Source organism: Pungitius pungitius, chromosome 9 (assembly GCF_949316345.1).
Source record: "Pungitius pungitius chromosome 9, fPunPun2.1, whole genome shotgun sequence".
Taxonomy (NCBI): domain Eukaryota; kingdom Metazoa; phylum Chordata; class Actinopteri; order Perciformes; family Gasterosteidae; genus Pungitius; species Pungitius pungitius.
The window spans coordinates 19356385-19376699 of record NC_084908.1 but is presented as its reverse complement, the minus strand read 5'-3'; the positions used below and the strand labels follow the sequence as shown (position 1 = coordinate 19376699).

At 51.6% G+C, this 20315-nt stretch overlaps 5 protein-coding genes across 7 annotated transcripts; 2 read left to right on the top strand and 3 right to left on the bottom strand.

The window, feature by feature from the left end:
- Window positions 1-144: 144 nt before the first annotated feature.
- On the top strand, window positions 145-3017 carry LOC119217984 (tektin-4-like). 2 transcript variants are annotated; one of them, XM_062564265.1, is made up of 7 exons: window positions 145-358; window positions 991-1191; window positions 1303-1726; window positions 1833-1964; window positions 2038-2263; window positions 2346-2542; window positions 2624-3017. In XM_062564265.1, exons 2-7 carry the CDS (start codon window positions 1026-1028, stop codon window positions 2781-2783), a joined length of 1305 nt encoding a protein of 434 aa, XP_062420249.1. In that variant the 5' UTR covers window positions 145-358; window positions 991-1025; the 3' UTR covers window positions 2784-3017. The 2 variants fall into 2 exon arrangements, with proteins under 2 accessions (XP_062420249.1, XP_062420250.1); XM_062564266.1 differs by lacking the exon at window positions 145-358 and having other exon boundaries at window positions 467-1191; window positions 1303-1468; window positions 1598-1726; window positions 2624-3013.
- ndufaf5 (NADH:ubiquinone oxidoreductase complex assembly factor 5) lies at window positions 3018-7709 on the bottom strand. The gene is made up of 12 exons (XM_037472119.2): window positions 7310-7709; window positions 6941-6981; window positions 6789-6852; window positions 6648-6695; window positions 6411-6514; window positions 6256-6295; window positions 5974-6171; window positions 5566-5626; window positions 5245-5328; window positions 4702-4784; window positions 3938-4488; window positions 3018-3760 (listed from the first exon to the last, which is right to left on the bottom strand). The coding sequence occupies exons 1-11, from the start codon at window positions 7556-7558 to the stop codon at window positions 4402-4404; spliced, it is 1059 nt and encodes a 352-aa protein (XP_037328016.2). The 5' UTR covers window positions 7559-7709; the 3' UTR covers window positions 3018-3760; window positions 3938-4401.
- Window positions 7710-7917: 208 nt separating this feature from the next.
- On the top strand, window positions 7918-12545 carry esf1 (ESF1, nucleolar pre-rRNA processing protein, homolog (S. cerevisiae)). Of its 2 annotated transcripts, none has more exons than XM_037471922.2 (13): window positions 7918-8044; window positions 8547-8970; window positions 9345-9718; window positions 9793-9906; window positions 9997-10106; window positions 10250-10402; window positions 10495-10609; window positions 10776-11136; window positions 11251-11378; window positions 11642-11732; window positions 11815-11912; window positions 11990-12145; window positions 12240-12545. In XM_037471922.2, exons 2-13 carry the CDS (start codon window positions 8571-8573, stop codon window positions 12543-12545), a joined length of 2406 nt encoding a protein of 801 aa, XP_037327819.2. In that variant the 5' UTR covers window positions 7918-8044; window positions 8547-8570. The 2 variants fall into 2 exon arrangements, with proteins under 2 accessions (XP_037327819.2, XP_037327820.2); XM_037471923.2 differs by lacking the exon at window positions 7918-8044 and adding an exon at window positions 8062-8165.
- A 342-nt stretch (window positions 12546-12887) lies between these two features.
- Window positions 12888-16141, bottom strand: acaa1 (acetyl-CoA acyltransferase 1). The gene is made up of 12 exons (XM_037472075.2): window positions 15698-16141; window positions 15255-15348; window positions 15123-15180; window positions 14973-15052; window positions 14860-14902; window positions 14663-14761; window positions 14467-14547; window positions 13951-14141; window positions 13680-13859; window positions 13549-13604; window positions 13289-13434; window positions 12888-13184 (listed from the first exon to the last, which is right to left on the bottom strand). Exons 1-12 carry the CDS (start codon window positions 15869-15871, stop codon window positions 13109-13111), a joined length of 1278 nt encoding a protein of 425 aa, XP_037327972.2. The 5' UTR covers window positions 15872-16141; the 3' UTR covers window positions 12888-13108.
- An 899-nt stretch (window positions 16142-17040) lies between these two features.
- LOC119217968 (BTB/POZ domain-containing protein 3-like) lies at window positions 17041-20011 on the bottom strand. Its single transcript, XM_037472060.2, has 5 exons — window positions 19850-20011; window positions 19245-19521; window positions 19027-19117; window positions 18760-18878; window positions 17041-18602 (listed from the first exon to the last, which is right to left on the bottom strand). The coding sequence occupies exons 2-5, from the start codon at window positions 19439-19441 to the stop codon at window positions 17570-17572; spliced, it is 1440 nt and encodes a 479-aa protein (XP_037327957.2). The 5' UTR covers window positions 19442-19521; window positions 19850-20011; the 3' UTR covers window positions 17041-17569.
- Between the last annotated feature and the right edge of the window lie 304 nt (window positions 20012-20315).

Genomic DNA, 20315 nt, shown 5'->3' with positions numbered 1-20315 from the left:
TCAACCGAAACTTTATTGAATTCCTGAGATCAGACTGACACATGAAACACGGCGGGTAATAATTAAAATAAGTGAAATACATATAGTAATACATGACGTTTTATTTACATAGAAGCCGAACACGTCGCATGACATTTGATTTTAAATCAAAACGTTTCCTTGTAAATGTGTTACGTGTCCGTTGCCATAGATACTGAGACGTTTCTTAGACTGGACTCAGCGACACAGCTGTTGAATTTGGGAGATTTTGAACTGCAGCGATCTTCAGATGAGCTACAAGATTTGTTTGTTTGTTTGTTTGTTTTTAGCTGTTTTAAAACGCAACCGAGGAGCTTCTGTTGTGGATTTTCAAACGAAGGTAATGAATTCAAATGTGAGATTTGTGTTTTATAACAAAGTAAAACAGCTAATTGCTGGTTAAAAAACAATCTGTCTGTTTTAGAGACATATTCTGTCATATTTGCCTTTTTAACGGGGTAATTAACAGGAATAAGATCACATTTTTTAAACCAACGATCAGTTAATAACAATCATTGCTACATAACTGCCAACTGCAATGTGTAGATAGTTCAAGTGTATATATTGATATTCTTCGTATGTTACCCACCTAACTACATACAACGCCTGTTCTGAATGATAATAGTAATAATAATATAATCCTATTACTAGAAATGCTTTCTATAAGTAGCCTTATATTTTGATTTTCATTGCTTGAAAAATACAAAAATAATAAAATCGAAATTCTAAACAGAATCTTATGAATGTGATGACATTTGTTGTTGACATTTAATTACAAAGATCTATTCATAAGGATGTTCTCGGCCCACTAAAGAATTAAACCAATTCATTTAAACATGATCCATCCAGTTACTTAGATAGTTAGCAGTTATGTTTCTCTAATCAATGTTCTCAATGTCAAAGACCTTTTTTCTGGGATCAAAGTGTTTCTTGTTCCATCTAAAATGTGCTGGTGACCCCTCGGTGGTCCAGTACCGTCTCGTCCCCCTTGTTCTGAAGCCTGAGCCATGTCCGTCCCGCCCAGCGGCCCCCGGCGGCCCGACGGGCCCAGTCGTGTGGACATGGAGGTCACGCGCAACCAGTCGCAGCTCTTCAGAGCAGAATGCAGGAGGACCATCACGGAGATGGACACCGCGTGCAGGCGCATGCAGAGTGATGACACCAAGCACCTGGGTGAGAGAGGGGGACACAGGGGGACACAGGGGGGACACTAGAAGGGGACGGCTGCAGCTGGACGCATGGAGGGGGGCCGCAGTGGGAGTCCTTGGTCTTTGTGCTCCTCAGACCAGCGAGTCAGAGACATCCAGTTCCTGAGGAAGAATCTGGAGTGGAAGCTGGAGGAGATCACCGAGGAGGTGGACGTCCTCCTGGAGATGTCCAGCAGACTGGCGAAAGCCCTGGAGGTCTGCAGAGAGACTCTGAGGGTCACCGTGGTCTGTCTGGACGAGAGGTCAGTGCTGGAATGTGCTGCAGCATCGGAGAGCTTCTCCCACACTTTAAACCAGGCAGGAAGTCCAAACCTTCAGCTCCAGCAGTCATCTCACATCCACAGCTCGCCTCCTCCTTCTGTCGCCTGCAGGACGAGGCGCCCCCCCTCCGAGAGGCGCCACGACCACGTGGACGGGGAGCTTCTGCAGGAGAGGGAGGTCTGCGAGGCGGCGGGTCTCCTGCTGCAGGGGGCGGGGGAGCGGATCGCGGAGCAGATACGGTGAGAGGGGCGCCCGGCGGTGGGAGGGGCCACGGGGCAGTGGGAGGGGCCACGCGGCGGTGGGAGGAGCCACGCTGGTTTCCAACGTGCGCTGCGTGGGTTCCAGGTTGAACCGGTCCGTCCTGCAGCTGCTGGAGCAGGACGTGGAGGACAAGCGCAGAGCCGAGGACGTCGACAACTCCTGCGCCTCCATGACGAGCCGCTGCACCGGCGAGGGGCCGAGCAGCTTCCTGCCGAGGTGAACGCCGTCCTGCAGGCGCCGTGTGGCGGGAACCTGCAGGCTTCTCACACCTCCTCCTCCTCCTCCTCAGCGTGGTGGTGACTCCGGAGCAGTGGGAGAACACCTCCGCCATCAACCTGGCGCACGCCGAGCAGCAGAAGGCCGACTCCCTGCACCTGCGGGCCCTGGCCGAGTCGGTCCTGGAGCGGACGGCCACCGACCTGGACGAGCGGGTCCGGACCGCGACCACGGCGCTGCAGCGGAACGTCTCGGAGCTCCAGGCCGCCAGGAGCCAGATGGGGGAGGAGCTGGCCCAGGTGGGGGAGGAGCTTGTAGCCATGACCTCAGCAGGGTGAGACGCCGCCATCGCTCCCCCCGTGACTCCTCCCTCCCCTCCAGGTTCTGTCCGAGCTCGCCAGCCAGCAGCGGACGAGCGCGGATCTCCTCGGCGCCATCGCAGAGAACGAGGGCGAGCTGCGCCTGGCCCGGGCCCGCCTGGCCGTGCGGCGCCAGAGGCCGTCTAAGGAGCGGTGCCACGACCCGGCCCAGTCGCTGCTGCTCGCCGAGGTGCAGCAGCTCCACGCGCACATCCACAAGTAGGACCAGGACGCAACACTCGGCCCAGTCACGTGACCTCGCCGTGTGACCTTTGGCCTCCCGTGTGCGTGCGCCCTCAGGCTGCGCGAGGCGAGGCTCCAGTCGGAGGACGAGCAGAGAGCTCTGGTCCGCTGCCAGCGGGAGCTGCAGGAGAACCTGGAGGTCAAGGCGAGCTCGCTGCACATCGACGAGGTCGTCTGCGCCCGCCACAGGGAGCCCGGCGCCATCCACAGGTTCTGAGACGGCGTCGGTGTGTTGGAGCAGCTCCTGGTGACTTTTTGTTTTACATAAACATGATGTTTCTGACTCAAAATGTTTAACTTACGAGCTCAGAGGAGATGAGTCACATGTTCGGACTTGTATTTAACTAAAGGAACTGTGCAAAGATCTCGGTCCATTAGTCGTCTTTCCTGGTGTTGCACAACGTTCTGTATTTATGACTTAGGAACACAAAAAACAACAACTTTGAATGGATTCCTCAAGAGCATTTATTTGAATGTTAGGTGTGAAAACGGATGCATCGGCTCTATTGCATAATGCCTGAATATTTCTATGGTGATTAGATCAGTGAGAAAGATGACAGGAGTCTTTCACACTCTCACTTCCTGTGCTCAGTGAGCTTTGGGCGAGGGAGTAAACACACTCCTGTCCTCCGGTGAGGAGCTCGTTTGCCATTTCTCCGACGCGTGTGACGTGGTGCGGACTTTCAAAATAAGACTCCACGCCTACATGGATCTCCTCATAAATCGCCTCCGTCTCGTGCAGCTCGGTGCTTTTCTCCGTTTGGTTTCGGTAGCAGAAGTTCACGGTTAAAACCCCCAAAACCACCAGCGAGGCTCCCACCACCATCCCAACGGGTCCCCTCCCACGCCGTGGCTCTGCGTCTCCAGCGGTTCCCCTCGGGCCCGGACCGCCGGGTGCTGGCGTGCGGCCCTCGTGTCCGGCATCAGGACCCACCCCCTCTGTCACGTTTAGATACACCTTCTTCCCGTTGCACCAATACATGGCAGAGTCCGATGACGTAACGTCTCTTATCACCAGGGAGGTCGGCGCCCGGGAACCGTAGCGTTTGTCTTTAATCGTCTCGATGCCATTTTGGACGGTGAGAAGAACCACCTTTTTGCCGTTTATGAACCGTCTCCAGGTGACGTCTGGCTTCTCGTCGGGGCAGAGCAGCGTGGCCTCGGTGCCCTGCAGCACAGTCTGCTGAGGAGTATCTGGAAAATAAAGAATATTCTATATATATATATACACACACACACACACACACACACACACACACACACACACACACACACACACACACACACGTGTTCTAAACTAACATCAAGAACTTTTTTCTACCAAAAATGTATTTAAGCCAAAACCAAACGTGCTGACTTGGATGTTCTTACCGGCGAAGCTGGAACAGAAACATCCAGCGAGGACGAAGCAGAGCGGGAGCAACATCTCTGCAGCCTGGGGACCTCGTTAAGTGACACACGGCGAATAACGCTTTCTATTTTGAGTCAAGAGGAAGTTACGACTTAAGAGGTTGCAGTGGGGAAAAAAATGTGGTTAGTCAGATGTCACAAATAGAACTAACTGGTTGTGATCTTGATAACTAGCGACATTATGGGTCTCAAGCCTCCTCAGGCTGAGATCTACACGTAAGTAGCGTCATGAAACGTCTCCGTCAGAAGCTCCTTTCCTCAGCATCATGCGCTGTGTGGTCGGAGAGGAAGAAATGTTCTCATGGAGCCCTTTTGGTTCGTTGCTCATTTTATTCCAGGTAATGACAGCACATCTCCTTGGCGTTTTAATAAAATATATTATTTACAATGTGCGGGATGTCGGCGGTTTGTTGGCTCAGGGGAACCTACGACGCCTCCGTGCTGGTCGGCTGGCCGATCTTTGACAAATCCCCAAAGGACATGTTGGCCGAGCCTCGCTTTGCTGGTTTGGCCTGAGAAATAAAAAGATGCAAACGATTAAACCAGTTGTCATTTTTATGAATAAACATCGTCTCTTCTCCTGAATCTATAGGGTAAATCACAGCAGTGACGACGTCTGGCTATTAAAGAAGAAACAGAGAAACCAAACCTAATATCACAAGTATTATTGTTGGAGACGCTGTTGCATTCTGGGTATCGTAGTGCACAAACAGCCCGGGTCTTACCTGAGACTCGTGAGGCTTCCAGCCGATCATGTAGAGGACCTCGAAGGTGGCCGGCACGGAGCCGTCCTCGTTGCCGTACATCTCTGGAACGATTACAGACAGAACCCCTTTATTAAGCTAGGCTAGTCGTTCCCTCCGCTTCCAGTCTTTGTGCTAAGCTAACCGTCGTACTGGCTCATTTAAACATTTTACATGTGCTTCTTTTTAGAATTTGGTTGTACTTTTAAAAATCGAAAGACCGAAGTACTTCTACGCCCATAAATGAGTTATCACGTGACCCGAAAGAGACAGAAAGCAGAAGCCTTCCAAACTTTGGGATCCCACCGCGCTGCTTGTGTCTAACAAAGAGGAAGTTGTGACAAACGGTGAACAACAGACACGGGATCTGCAATTTTTGGTGTTTAACCAGCTGGTCACTTATTATCAAAAAAACAGAAAGAAACTGAATTTGTAGGGAGTGGTTTATATTAATCCACATTGTGTGCTCAGGTTAGTATTTGTGGCAGCAGAACGGTGTGTGTGTGTGTGTGTGTGAGAGCTGACCTTTATAAATGGCTCCTGCTGCTAGTATGGTGTCTCTGTGCAGCATCGACCTCCTGTTCCACGCACAGTTACTCTCACCCATCCCTACACAACAGAATTCACCCCGACACACATTTTAATACGTAGAACGTCCCACTTTTCTGCTCACAGACACAAGTCAACAAATGTATGACCTCGTAGAATCTGACATGCCAACAGCTGATAAACGCTACAGAAGAGTTTGATTTCAGTGTAAATGACTAAACTCAAGCTTTGATATGGAGCTGGATTCCGACTGTCGAGCCCTTAGAGACAGTTTGATGTTGTAGATGCTGCTTTTACCTTGAAGGTCCGTCATGACTTCAGTGATTCCCGGGTAGTGAACCTGAACTTCATCGGTGTCCTGAAACGGAGACGAAGAAAGTTTTACTGAAGGACGTCAAAAGGTAAAAATCATGAAGGTGCAAAAAAAATAAGAAAAAGGCAAAATATGCGGAAATATATGGGCAAAAAAGTTTTATAAAGATGGGTCAAGAAATGTTAAGTAAAAAAACATTATATTCAAAAATGTTCAAAATATGTCAGGTCGAAGTCATGGAAAAAAAGTCACAAAAATAATAGGTCGAAAAGTGTTTTTTTTTTAAAAAGTCCACTCACTCCAAATGTGTAAAGCTGAAAACAAATAATGCAAAAAGTCACAGGTAAAAAAAATGCATTGATAAAAAGTGACAGTCAGATCCCGGTTGGTACCACGGTGAGCATGGTGAAGCCGGCCCGGCCCAGCAGGTTCCCCAGGTCCGTGACGGCGGTGTAGGGGGACACGTGGGGGGAGAAGCCCCCCTCCCTCTCGGTCTCGGCCAGCTGGAGGGAGCAGCGCAGCTCGTAGAGCGTCTCGCCGCCCGCCATCGCCCCGATGAACACGCCGTCCGGCTTCAGCGCCTGGTGGATCTGAGCGGAGGAGGAGACGCGCTGCTGAACACGCGGCTTTCACCCCCCCCCCCCCCGCCGTGTCGCCGCGAGAGAGACTCTCACCTGTCTGAGAGCTCCAGGCAGGTCGTTGATCCAGTGCAGACTGGAGAAAGAAGTGGTTTTGTTCGTTTTAACAGTTCAGACAAAAATCAATGAATAGCATGTTGGGAATTTCATTGATAAAGCTAAACCGACATATGGAATTAAGTATTAATCACCTCAAGCTGCTCAAAACGAGGTCAAAGGTGTTTTCTTTAAACGGCAGAAACTCCTCGTCAGCAAGAATCCGATGAGTCGGGATTTCACTCCGTCTGGTTTGTTTCTGAGGACATTAAACTCACATCAGCCGTCATGTACCGGCATCGTCTGTTGTTGTTGTTATTGACTGTCGGTGAGATTGATCATTTCCACCAGGCTTCATTCATCTAACCATCACAGAGCTGTAAACCTCTCACCAGAGCCTCCCGCGAGACGTCCGTCAGGAACAAGCGCTCCACCACGTCCTGAGACACAGAGAGCGCCACCATACTTCAACGATTCAACTCAATTCACTCAATTAATGGGATTGTTTGGGCCGCTGAGGGGCTGGACGGTACCTTGCTGAGATGCTCTGCAATGTGACTTTTACCAGCGCCGATGTCCAGAGCCAAAGGAAACGTCCTGAGAAGACAGGACATTTAGAAAGTATGCGTGTGTGTGTGTGTGTGTGTGTCCACCAAGAAAAGCAGATCTGTCGTCACGGGCTCACCTGGCGACGTCATAGACCCGATCGGCCACTCGACTGCCAACCTACAGAACAAAGATCAGGCCGCGTCACTGGATATTTTGGGGTTAAAGTAGAATCTTTTATCCCGAGCTCAAAGATGCTGCTGGATTTCACGAGTTTATTCTTTATAGTAAAATAATTTCACTTCATTAGAAACATTTCAATAAAAAAGAATCATAATACTAATGGGTTTAGCTGACATATTAGTACATTTTTTGTGTTTCTGGATTATTTTTTGCTTTCAGAATAAATTTAAAAACTCAAAAATATTTTAACATGTATTTAGTTACAGTTATTTAAGCATTTCTTCATTTTCATTAAATGTGTCGTACAGGTGTGGCGGGCTCGCACCTCGTCCCGCAGGTAGTCGTACTGGTGTCCGTCCCGCAGCGCCGCCGCCCAGTCCTTCTGCCTCTTCTTCATGTCCCGGTTGAACACGTTGATGCTGCCCGCCGCGGACAGCCCTCTGCGGGGCGCACCGCAGGGGGTGGAGGTCGCGACCCAGCCACGGCGGCCCGAGGAGGAGGAGGAGGCGGAGGAGGAGGCTGCAGCACAGGAGCCGGTCGCCCGCAGGACGCTCCGACACGCCGCGCCGCTCATTGTTTGGCTCGCTTTTAGGTGTTATCAGGTGTTAATTGGAATGATCTTGAGCGGCGTTGAGGAATAAGACTTCTTCCTGTCCTCCACGCCGCGTGACCTCCCCGACGAGCGGGAGGGAAAAGCTGGAACTGGATTTCTTCCGCGGTCGTTGGAAACAATGGAACTGGATCGCGGATTAGATGTGTTTAGATAAACCACAGTTACGTATGACTGGTACTCGGCGGTGTGGGCAGATGTTTTTGATGTGATCAGTGTTCTCACAATTCACAATTGTAATATTTTATTCGACCTAAATATATACCAGACCAATATCAATATATGCGGTGTTACAAAAGCTTTTAGACCACAATCTGGATTGAGCCTCGGTGCGGGTTTGGTCTCGTTTGTCCCACTTCGCCTTCCGTACCAAGAAAGGGGCGGAGAGTGAGAGGGGGGTCACGAAGGCGTTGCATGCTGGGAAAACACGTGTAGCCGTTGACCAGAGAGGTATCAGTACATTTCTACGTTATTATTTATTTTATACGCTGCTTAAGTTAAACACGTTTCCGCCGGTACGTGTCGCGCGTCGTGTGTCGTTAAGGAGCGGACTGCTTTTCCCGCCGAAACGGTTCGTCTTCTCCGTAGTTTCCTTGACCGACGTTTTATTTACCAAAACATGGCTGTAAGCGGCTCCACGGTTATTCCAGTAACGGTTCAACCTCATGAAGGAACATGTCAGCCTTCAGGTCGTCACGCGGAGTCCTTTAAGTTGTTGTTTTAATGCCGACTTTCACTTGTGTCCGTCTTCTTCCAGACTGTTAGTAAAATATCCCAAAGTGTACAAACTTTCATTTAATCAGATCTTTATTCATTTGATTTGGTGACTAACCTAAACCATTAAATGCTCTAAACAATAATCACCTGTGTATATGACCTCAGTCCATTTCTGAGCCACAATCGCTGCTTCTTGTCCACGTGACCCGACATGACGTACGTATTCATCCACCAGGTGACCCGTGGGAGTTTTGCCACCATGTCGTCCAAAAAGAACCAGGACGGAGATGAGCGCTTCCACCGGGTGCAGAAGGACCCCCGATTCTGGGAGATGCCCGAGAGGGAACGCAAAATCAAGATCGACAAGCGCTTCCAGTCCATGTTCCACGACAAGCGCTTCAAGGTGAAGTACACGTCGGACAAACGAGGCCGACCCATCAACCAGACCTCCACGGAGGACCTGATGCGCTTCTACAACGTCTCTGACTCGGGGGAGGAGGAGGAGGAGGAGGAGGGGGAGGGCGGCGTGAAGAGCGAGAAGGTGGTGGAGGGCAAGAAAAAGCAAAAAGGGAAGGAGAAGCTGGTGAAGAAAGGACGAGCGGTGGAGAGGAGCGACGGTGCAGGGCCGCCCGGACGCGGGGTCGTGGTTACTGAAGAAGGTCAGTAGATGTTCTTCATGCCAGAGGAGCAAAGAGTCTCACACGTCCTCGGCTCCAACAATCAGATCTGTGCTTGTTGCTCGAGTCTCAAAAAGTGTTCAGTCTTTATTAGTCTGTAACATCTGGAAGAGTCGTTTGCTGTTCACTTGTCTCCTCCGATGGTTCTACAGCGATGCTCCTATCAAAAAAACATCGATATTAGATACAAAATACAAAAAGATTTCCATTGTGTAAGCTGATGGCAAACGTATATTTGATCTGTTTATTGATGTAGAGGAAATGAATTGTAGCTATTTCACTAATGCAGATGTTTACATCAGCTGGTTCATCCTCAGACGTCTTTCTGTCCTAACACATTTTATGATTTCACGCAGAAGAGGAAGATGATGATGATGATGACGGGAAGCAAACTGGAGCAGCACATCCTGCAGAGGATGATGATGATGTTCGAGTAGACAGTGGCACAGACGACAGTGGAGATGATGAAGACTCGGGCGATGACGACGATGATGATGATGATGAGGAGGAGGTCGGCGTGGCGAGCGGCTCAGATTCGGAGGAGGAGTCCGGTCTGGACTCGGAGGAGGAGAGTGACAGCGAGCCGGATCTGGCCCGAGGAAAAGGAAACGTGGAGACCAGCTCAGACGAGGACGACGAGGACGAAGTCAAGGCCATCCTGAAGAAAGAGGAGGAGGAGATCGAGCACGACTGGGGCGAGCTGGCCAAAGACGCTCCGCGGAGCGACGAGGTGAGGAGGAGGAGGTTCTGCTCCTGGGAACACGTGTACGAGTCTTTAACCTTTGGGACGTTTGCGTTCCTCAGGTTTCTGCCCGACTCGCCGTCTGCAACGTGGAGTGGGACCGGATCAAAGCCAAAGACCTGCTGGCTCTGGTCAACTCCTTCGTGCCCAAAGGAGGAGCCGTGCTCTCCGTGAAGGTGAAGTCAGAAGACGCTTTGAGATGATTTTCCACAGCCGCGCCCGGCTGCTGTGTGTTAAACCGCAGTGCACCCTGGGTATTGTCTCAGGTCTACCCGTCGGAGTTTGGGAAGGAGAGGCTGAAGGCGGAGGAGACTCAGGGGCCGATGGAGCTGAGACCTCTGCCCGAGGACTCGGAGGACGACAACGAGGAGGAGAGGTAACACGGAGCTCCCTTTAAGGACTCGCTTCTTCACCTCAATGTTTTAAAATGTCCAGGTGAAAGGTCTCCATCCTCCATCAGGGTTTAACGACATGAAGCCACATGACCGTAATATTCTCGGTGTGTGTGTGTCCACTCAGAGGTCACCGGGAGAAGATGCGTAACTACCAGTTCAAGCGCCTCAAGTACTTCTACGCCGTGGTGGAGTGCGACTCCACCGCCACCGCCGCCAAGATCTACGAGGAGTGTGACGGCTACGAGTACGAGAGCAGCTGCTCCGTGCTGGACCTCCGGTGAGAGAAACCGCACCAGTGGAGCATTCACAAACTATCTGGGGGGGGGGAGCAAACATCTGATTGTGCTGTCAACCATGTTCTTTGACCAGGTTCATTCCCGAGGGCGAGACGTTTGACGAGGAGCCCAGAGACGTGGCGACGGACGTGAACCTGTCGGCCTACACGCCCAAACTGTTCACCTCCGCCGCCAACGCCACGTCGAAGGTAAGAAGATGGTTGAGCTGCAGCTTTGCGTCGCAGTGTTTCCATTTTACGCCACTTATTTCCCTCCAAAAACTGTAAAGAAACATATTTTATTTCTTACCCTGTAATAATGTATCAATGGATCATTTTAGAGAGCAAGAATAAACCCACAAAATAACGCCTTCAGGTGCAGCTGACGTGGGACGAGACGGACAACGACCGGGTGACCGCCCTCAACAGGAAGTTCAACAAGGACGAGCTGCTGGCGATGGACTTCAACGCCTACCTGGCCTCCTCCAGCGAGGAGGAGGAGGAGGAGGAAGGAGGCGGGTTCGAGTTTGGAGATCCGCAGAGCGAAGACGGCGCCCCATCAGCCGAGACGGAGGAACCCATTCAAACGTCCGGAGGAGCAGAGAAGAAGAAGAAGAAGAAGAGTAGAAGCGAGGAGCAGATCTCCAAGTACAGAGAGCTGCTGAAAGGCATCCAGGCAAAGGAGAAGAAGCTGCAGGAGGACAAAGACATGGGCATGGAGGTCACCTGGGTGCCAGGTACGAGGAGTCAGAGACCCGACGTTTACTTTCAAACGTTTAACACCAGCGGGTCGGTAGTGACTTTAAACGTTAAAAAGTGCTCGGTTTTATTGCGTTTTAATGCGTCCGCAGGCCTGAAGGAGACGACGGAGCAGCTGGTGAAGAAGAAGCTGGAGGGGAAGGACCAGATGACGCCCTGGGAGGGCTTCCTGCAGAAGAAGAAAGACAAGAAGAAGCAGAAGAAATCTGACAGAAAAGAGGTGACGTTTCCCAGAGTCTTCTTTACCCAGAATGCAACGCTCGTACCATTAATTCACTCACTGCTACAGAGCAGATACATGAAGTCACATGAAGAACATCTGCACCTACTCAATGCTTCATTTGAGGGGGTTTGAATAAATATGTATTAGATAATTAAAGATTATATACAGTATATTTGACTTCTACGCGTAAGCTTTTGATTTTAAACCCACCGTCCCGTTGGGACGACTTTATTTAAGTTTATATTGATCTCCTGTATCAGGGAGAGGACGAGGAAGAGCTGAGTGATGAAGACCTTCCTTCAGACGTGGATCTCAGTGACCCCTTCTTCGCAGAGGAGCTCGCCGCTGCAGGTGATCAATACATCGATCAGTCCGATGAATGTTTAACTGTTTAAATGAAGCAACAGTGATTGATCAGTTAATGGTTCTGCAGACATGAGGAAGACAAAGGAGGGGAAGAAGAAGAAGAAGAAGAATCAGGAGGAAGAGGAGCGGACAGCTGAGGACGAAGAGGAGCGGGAGAAACAAGAGGTCAGAGTTCAGTCCCTGAATGATCTGTGCAGCGCAGCCCCCCCCCCTCCTGACCCTGTGTGTGTGTGTGTGTGCAGGCTGAGATGGCTCTGCTGATGGAGGACGAAGGAGACGAAGCCAAACACAAACACTTCAACTACGACAAGATCGTGGAGCAGCAGAACCTGAGCAAGAGCAAGAGGAAGAAGCTGCTGAAGAAGAGCAAGGAGCCGCTGGAGGGCGACGACTTCCAGGTGGGTCCAAGATGAATGAAAGCACAGCCATAAAAACACCCCCTTACTAAGAGGGTCAATGTTGGTGTAAACGTTCCCTGATGCGTGTGCCCAGGTGGACGTCAAAGACCCTCGCTTCCAGGCCATGTTCACCTCCCACCTGTTCAACCTGGACCCCTCCCACCCCAGCTACAAGAAGACCAAGGCCACGGAGAGCATCCAGGCCGAGAAGCACCGCCGGCGAGGGGAGAAGGAGGAAGAGGAGGAGGAGAGGAGGAAGAAGAAGGCCGAGGCCCCCGGGAAGCGGGACGCCGAGGACCCCCCGAAGACGTCGCTGGACCCCGGCCTGTCTCTGCTCGTCAAGTCCATCAAGAGCAAGACGGAGCAGTTCCAGGCCCGGAAGAAGCCGAGGCTCGTGTAGCCTCACAGAACCCGAAGAGCCTCCACCAGAATCACACCATGAAACGCTTTATTTTAGAACTCCGTTCCGTCGTAGTGATTTAAATGCGGGCGACACAACGAGCTCCTGATTTACATGGAAGTCATTCGTTGGGACAACAGGCTCCGCCCATTACATCCATGTACAAAACAAGAGTTACAGCTCAATGATGTACTTTCACACGTCAGTGTTTGACAGAACGCAGCTTTCCGATCTTCTTCTTCTTCTTGCCGTAACTTTTTTTATTAAAGAATTGCAGCAAGAGACATCAGTGGCTTGATTAGAGACATGAAATCAAAGGCACTTGATCTGAATCGTATTAATATTAAAGTACAAGTGAATTAATTCGCTTCGCAGCCTCTTTTAGACGTGGGACCGGTCGCCATCATGAAGGAATCGTGCTTCAGTTCAGAATGTAGAACACTGAGGTTATCGGCCTTTACGAGGCCTCGCTGTGGGGTCTCTAGGAGACACCTTATAAGGAGACATCACGGGGTCCTGAAGGAGGAGGCGGGCCGGTCCTCGTGGTCGCAGTGCGGCGGCCTCTACGCTCCGGGGTACTCGAACACGGCGGCCGCCCCCATCCCGGTGCCGATGCACATGGACACGACGCCGTACGCCCTGCAGGGGGGGGGGGAGAGGAGAGACAGCAGAGAGCAGCGCTGAGGGGGGGCGGCCGTCGCCGAGGAAACGGACGGTAGTCGGAGCGCCGGCGGGAATCGAACCTGCGGCCTCTGCGCCGGAGCTCGTTGAGCAGCGTCACCACCTGGCGGGCGCCGGTGCAGCCCAGCGGGTGACCCAGAGCGATGGCGCCCCCGTTGGGGTTCACCTTCTCCAGCGGGATGCCCAGCTTCTCCACGCAGTACACCGCCTAAAAAAAAGAAAAAGGGGGCGGAGTCAACGGCAAGACTCAAACCGCCGCGAGCTCATTGGCCGAGAATGAAGCGAGCTCCACAGAGCGACAGGTGTGATGGCGTGAAGTCACCTGACTGGCGAAGGCCTCGTTGATCTCGAACACGTCAATGTCGGCCACCGTCAGCCCTGAGGGGAAAAGGGGGAGGAGTCACTCGGGTCTACAATCCCTAAATATCACATGCTGACCGGTGCGTATCTTACCGGCCTGCTGCAGAGCGGCTGGGATGGCGAACGCCGGTCCGACCCCCATGAGATCCGGCGGGACCCCGACCACCGCGCTGGCCCTCAGGACCCCCAGCACGGGCAGACCCAGCGCCTCCGCCGCCGCCCGGCGCCCGAGCAGCACGGCCGCCGCCCCGTCGCTCACCTGGCTGGAGTTACCTGAGGACAAGAGGCCGGGGTTGAGTTTGGGGGGGGAGGAGCCTGGGGGGGGATTGAGGAGGCGAGGCGAGGGGGGGGGGGGGGGGCCCACCTGCCGTGGTGCTGCCGTCGGGCTTGAAGGCCGGCCGCAGCTTGCTCAGAGCCGCCAGCGTGGTCCCCGCTCGGATCCCGTCGTCCTCGGCGACCGACGCCTCGCGCTCTGCGCCGTCGGCGTCGAGGCGCCTGACGGAGACGGGGACGATCTCCCGCCGGAACCGCCCGGTGCTCTGTGCGTGGGCCGCCCTGCGCGGGGGAGGTCACTAGGTCACTAGGTCATTAGGTCATTCCTTATAATGCTTCTCAAAACACACACTGGATGATTTAAAATAGAATTGGACTTCATTTAAAAATAATTACTTTTGTAAGAACATTTTTAGTGACTTAAATACCAAAAATTAACTTTGTATAAAATATTAAATATATTCAGTCAAATATAAAACTGATGAAAATATATATTTTTTTCGACTATAAAAATATTTCTGCCCAACAAGCTAAAACGTTCATTCCTCGAGGACAAATCGAGGAAAAATATTCCCCAAAGAAAAAAGGGACACTTTGACTCGCTCACTTCTGCTGGGAGCTGAGAGCGAAAGCGTCCTGCTTCTCTCTGGAGACCCCGAATCGCTCTGCGATGTTCTCCGAGGTGATTCTGTAGGAACAAGGAACACGTGGAGCTCTGACGGAACGACGCGGGTTTTAATCCATTTAAACAAACTCTCACGTCTCCACACGTCAACAGACACGTGAGGACAGAGAGGCCTCACCCCATCGGGATGATGCAGTCTCTGGCTTTGTCCACCTCCGTCACCCTGGAGCTCAGATCTCCAGGTTCTCCTATCGCACGCAGAGACATGCTCTCCACGCTGTGACACACACACACACACCCACACACACACACAGTCATTTCCTGGATGAGAGCACCACATTACGTGCATCTCGACCCTTCGGGGTGATCACGTACCCGCAGGCGAGCCCCAGGTCGATGGATCCGCTCCTGATGGCTCCTGCACAGAACCAGAGTGAAACACGTCGTATTCACGCGCCGCGTTCAGACGCCGCAACGAGAGTCCGTACCTGCGATGTTGAACAGCGCCTGCAGGCCGGAGGAGCACTGCCGGTTCACCGTGTAGCACGGCACCGTCTCCGGGAACCCGCTGGAGGGAAGAAAGAGGCGTGAGACTGAGAATCCCTGATGATGATGATGATAATGATGAAGAGTCTGACCTGAGGAAGTGAGCCACCCGGGCCATCAGAGCACCGGCGCCGGGCTGCAGCACGTTACCTGCAGGCACAACAGAGCTGAATAGAACCCCGGGACCAGCAGGAAATAAAAGGACAGAGGACGACTCGTCTCACCGACACAAACGTCCCCCAGCCTGTCGGGGGACAGTCCAACATCTGCAAGCACAGCTGTCATCACGGCGCTCAGCAGCTCGTCGGGCGTGGTGTCCTGCAGGCGAGCAGAAGGGTTCAATCACACCGCAGCTCCCAGCATGCAGCAGTTCAAGTACACAAGTATTATCAGCTGCACGAAGTTCAAGTACACAAGTATTATCAGCTGCACGAAGTTCAAGTACACAAGTATTATCAGCTGCATGAAGTTCAAGTACACAAGTATTATCAGCTGCATGGGGAGTATTCAGCTTAATTTAAACACAATCGAAATATCTGCCAACTTGATGTTTTATGTCTGTTTATAAAATAACGCATGACGCGTTCATTAGTACTTCTCCGGAAGTGGAGAGCCGTGTGAACCAGGTGAACCATAGGTGTGAACCAGCTGCGGGCTCCTTCGTTACCTTGAACGCGCCCCTCTTCGCCTTCCCGATGGCGGTCCTCCGTCCGTGCACCACCACCACGTCCTGCGGGCTGCTGCCGCCCGCGGACCCGCACTCCGCGGCCCCCACATCCCGCGCCTTCCCCGGGGCCCCGGGGGGCGACAAGTGGCCCGCGAGGATCTGTAATCGGTGCATGACGACAGCGAAACGCGCGCGCGCTCAGTCCGCGAGGAGTTCGGCTCTGAGCTCAGGACGGAAGTGCTCCTGTCCGACGGAAACATTTCCGCTTCCGGTTTTATGTCACAACAAAGGGTGTACTTCACGTAAAGCTACATAAACCGAACAGTTGTTAAATACTTTGCGTTACTGCGGTGTAGAAACACTGATACGAGTCCTTCATTCAACATTTTACTGAAGGGAAACGTGTTCATGAAGAACGCCCTTTCAGAATAATGTGTCATCGTGTCCTATAAAGGTGGAGCTTATTCTGAAAACCTTATATTCTTGTTTGGTGTGTTATTGATGAACAGAACAAAGGCCAAGTTTTACATCCCAACCTTTTATTTCCAAATTTGTCACAACAACATATTCATAAGGCCACCAGCTCACTGCACATTCGGGTTGGAATCAGATTAAAGAAAACAAAGACATCCAAAAATATGTTTCTTTAATATAGAATCCTATAAAACGGTTTCTTTTCTTCATTTTCAAAGTGAGCAGATGAAGTGCGTCAGGACATTATCACAGATATATTTACAACAATGCAACATAATTAAACACTAAAGCGGAATGTTTTTCAAAATAAAAGCGTGACGGAATACTTAAATACAACACAAGAAAAGTTAAAATCCTTTAGAATAACCTGTTGTACTGCAGGTGTATTGTGTACGATATGTTTCCACATTTCAGAAGAGACGGTTACAGTAGGTCTGGAGTAGTGTGTAGAAAGGAAGTCATATTCAAAGGTTGGAATACAGCATTCAGAGCATCGCTTTCGCCTCCAGGCGGCGGCATCAGTGCTGACAGAGAGAACAGTGATCAGCTGACGTGTGAGTGATGTTTGACGCTGTGAATGTCGTAAAAGAAACCCTTCAAGAACCAAAACAAGCAACAGTAAACACCTGCACAGGTTAACACAGAACAGCAGTGCTTCCTCCTTCACAGTAACCGCTGGAATGTCTCCGAATTGTTTAAATTGAAACCGAAGTCCGATGGTTGAGACAAACATTTAAACGTCTGTGATTCATAAAACTGAACGCGTGATCTTTAAGGCAAGAAACCAAAAACCTGTTCTGTGTTGTGGAGGCGACACGCAGACTAAAAACATAACATTTATTTTATTTAATGAATATTTTTTGGAAGTGTCATTTTTAGTTGCGCATTAAAAAAAAAAAACATTTAGAAATGCATTTAAGTGTGTTTAGTTGAAGTAAAAACGTGAAAAGTAAGTAAGAGGCCTCTTCAGCTTGTATTTGTTCCAGAGTTTTAGACTCTGGGATCTAAATAATATTTTAAATATAATGATTGTGAAAATAGTCCAGAAGACAATGGAGGGATACGTGAGCAGATGGTCGATGCGCACAAAGCCGCTGAGATTGGCAGGTGAATTTGTCTTTGTGTGTGTATTACGACGCTAAAGGGACGCCTTGATTAAGTACTTTCACTGCGTTTTATACCCCCCTCGAAAATGGCTGCCATGTTTGTTTTCCTGCGACGAGGGAAAACAGCTGTGACCCCGACAGCCGATGTAAACAAAGACAAAACAACAACAGAAGGAATGTGAGGTTTCAGACCCACTTCAGTAGTGCCTCCATGTTCCACTAAACCAAACAGCCACCCGAGAACCCGTCTCCGCACCGCCAAAGTAAAACGCCGCGTCCTCCCCCCCCGCGCTCAGGCGTAGAAGACGAGCTCGGGGATCTGGCCCCCCTGCACCCCGGTGCCGTTGGTGCTGTCCGAGGAGCACTGGAACTGGAAGGTCACTTTCCCGCACTGCACCTCCGTCATGCCCTCCTGGCCGAAGTAGCTCAGCTCGTTGCCGTCCAGCACCACGCTGGCGGTGTAGAAGGTGTCGGGCTCGATCTGCACCGGGTAGTCGAAGGACACGGGGAAAGTGCTGCTGGAGCCGTCCGAGAAGTACTTGATGACCTTCTGGGCCATGGACACGCCCTGGCGCTTCAGCTCGATCTTGGCGCTGTACTCGGCCGAGCCGCAGCTGGAGCCGTAGAGGCCGAAGCCGGCGATGAAGACGCGCTTGTCCACGGCGAACTGGATGCTGTCGCAGCGGCCCCGGTACCGCCACTGGTTGCTGCGGTAGGCGCAGGACTGGAAGCGGTGGCAGCGCTGCGGCGCCAGGCCCTTGCGCGGCTTGGTGCAGAACAGCAGGTCGGGCTTGTTGGCGGCGGTGTACCACAGGAAGATGTCGTTGGTCTCGTTGAGCGTGAGCACGCCGGACTGCGCCGCCCCGTTGGCGAAGTCCTCCAGGACCATGGTGGGCACGCGGATCAGGTAGATGGACTTCCCCAGCACCAGGCGCCTATTCTCGATCGTCGGCGCCAGGTCCTGCCGCTGGCACTCGGCCTCGGCCCAGTTCAGCGCCGCCTCGAACACCACCATCTCTTTGGCGTTGAGCGTCTCGCGGCGCAGGATGCTCTCCAGCGTCTGCGTGTCGATGTCGCAGAAGCCCTCGGAGCGCAGGGCGAGCTCGGCCTGGGCGTCGATCACCTCCCAGCAGCGCTGCGTCAGGTCGGGCTCCTCGAACAGGCAGCTCTGGGACAGCAGCACGCAGGCGTTCTTGGCGCTCAGGCTGGTCTCCAGGAAGTTGACGCAGGCCCGGGCCAGGTGAGGCACGATGTACTTTTTGGCGGCGTAGAGGGTGGCGAGCACGGTGTCGGCACACAGGTCGATCTCGTCGCAGTAGATGTACCTGAGGCGATGGAGCAAGGGATCAACGTGAGAGGTGACCTCCATTTGAATGTAGTTTATTTTATATTGTTTATCTGGTGCTTTTTAGTACAGTGAGTGTTTGTCCGCCGTGTCTTGTGTTTCCGTAGAGACGAAGCTAAACGCGCCGGGCGACCTACTTCAGCATGGCCAGGAAGGAGGGCGGCTCCACGTCGGGGATCCGGATCTCCTCCTGGTCCTCCGCCAGCTCTCCATAAAACATGGCGTGGAACACGGAGCTGCCGACGGCCAGGACGTACTGACAGAGCAGAGGAACACGATCGCCTCTTAGAACGGACACAATTCGGACTCTGAGACTTTAATGAAGGAATTTACCAAGTTGCTTTAAAAGATAACGATCCACAGTTTGCTCTTTGCCTTGTCTCGGAGGGGGGGGGGGGACTTACCTTGTGCCCTGGTACCCGCTGCGTCCCGCCGGGCGGCCCGACCACAAAGTGAACATCTGCCATCATCTCATTGTTGAACATGACTGAATTCCTGCAAGGACACAAAATGCATTTCATCCCACGAAACCGTTTTCACTCATAAAATTACATTATATATATATATATATATTTTTTATATGAGGAAGGGGGGGGGGGGGGGGGTGTCTTTTGAGCCTGACCTCTCCCGGATGGTGGGGAACAGGCCCTGCCAGTTGCAGCAGCGCTGTGCGGCTCTGGAGGTGTTGTTGTTGTTGGTGAGGTTCTGCTGCTGGTACTGCTGGATGGAGGAGGAGGAGGTGGAGGAGGAGGTGGTGCTGCTGCTGCTCGCTGAGGCGGAGGGGACCAGCTTCGTGGTGGGAAACAGCTCTGCAGCCATTATCTTCCAGTCAGACTTCAGGCCGGGTCATGGCAGCTCCGGGGCCCGGACTGAACGGCTGCCTTCGGCCCGGCGGAGCGCTGCGGAGGAAACGAGATCCGCACTCAGACACCCAGAGGCGCTAACGCGACGTGAACCAAGCTAGCGACACATACCGCCGATATAACGGACTATTTAAGCTGACACCAATAAGAACCTAGCTTACATGCTATACAGGTGAAACATATTTAGTCTAAAATACGAAGTTAGCTAACGTTAGTCAAAGTCTAAGTTCCCGGATGTGTCTTTTTAGTGTCAACTTTAGCATGTTTATGCTAGTTAGTTAGCTGACTAACTAAAAGGCCGTTCTCCGAGTTAATTTCTTTGTCAGCATTAAACTATTTGACGAAAAACTCAGTTTGCACTTACTTTACTGTTGTGTGGATTTACTTCTAACCATATCTGCTGTCCACATTAGGCAGGTTTTGAGTTGTTTGACAGACTAACGGCTCAGCTTTGTTTACAGTAGCTAGCTCTCTTCTTCTGTTGCTATTTACGGTAGAATCAGCGCTTCGGAGGCGCGGTGCTGCCCCCGCAGGCCGGAAGTAACAACGACACTCGACTGTAAACAGCTATTGATTCCACAGTCTGAAGAAATGTTCATAAATGTGTTCCACCTAAGTATAAAGTAAATAGGCTTTACTTTGAAGTATTTTGACCTTTTCTTCCTCACGTTTTTCTAACGCGTCCGTTATTGTTTTAATGAGTTTTCCTTCATTTGGGATTTTAAATTGATGCCTTATATATAATATAAAATATAAAAAGTTAAATTGTTTGACTTGACGTATTTGTTGTCATAGCGATCAGCTTCCAGTGACTGTGTTGCTCATGTGAG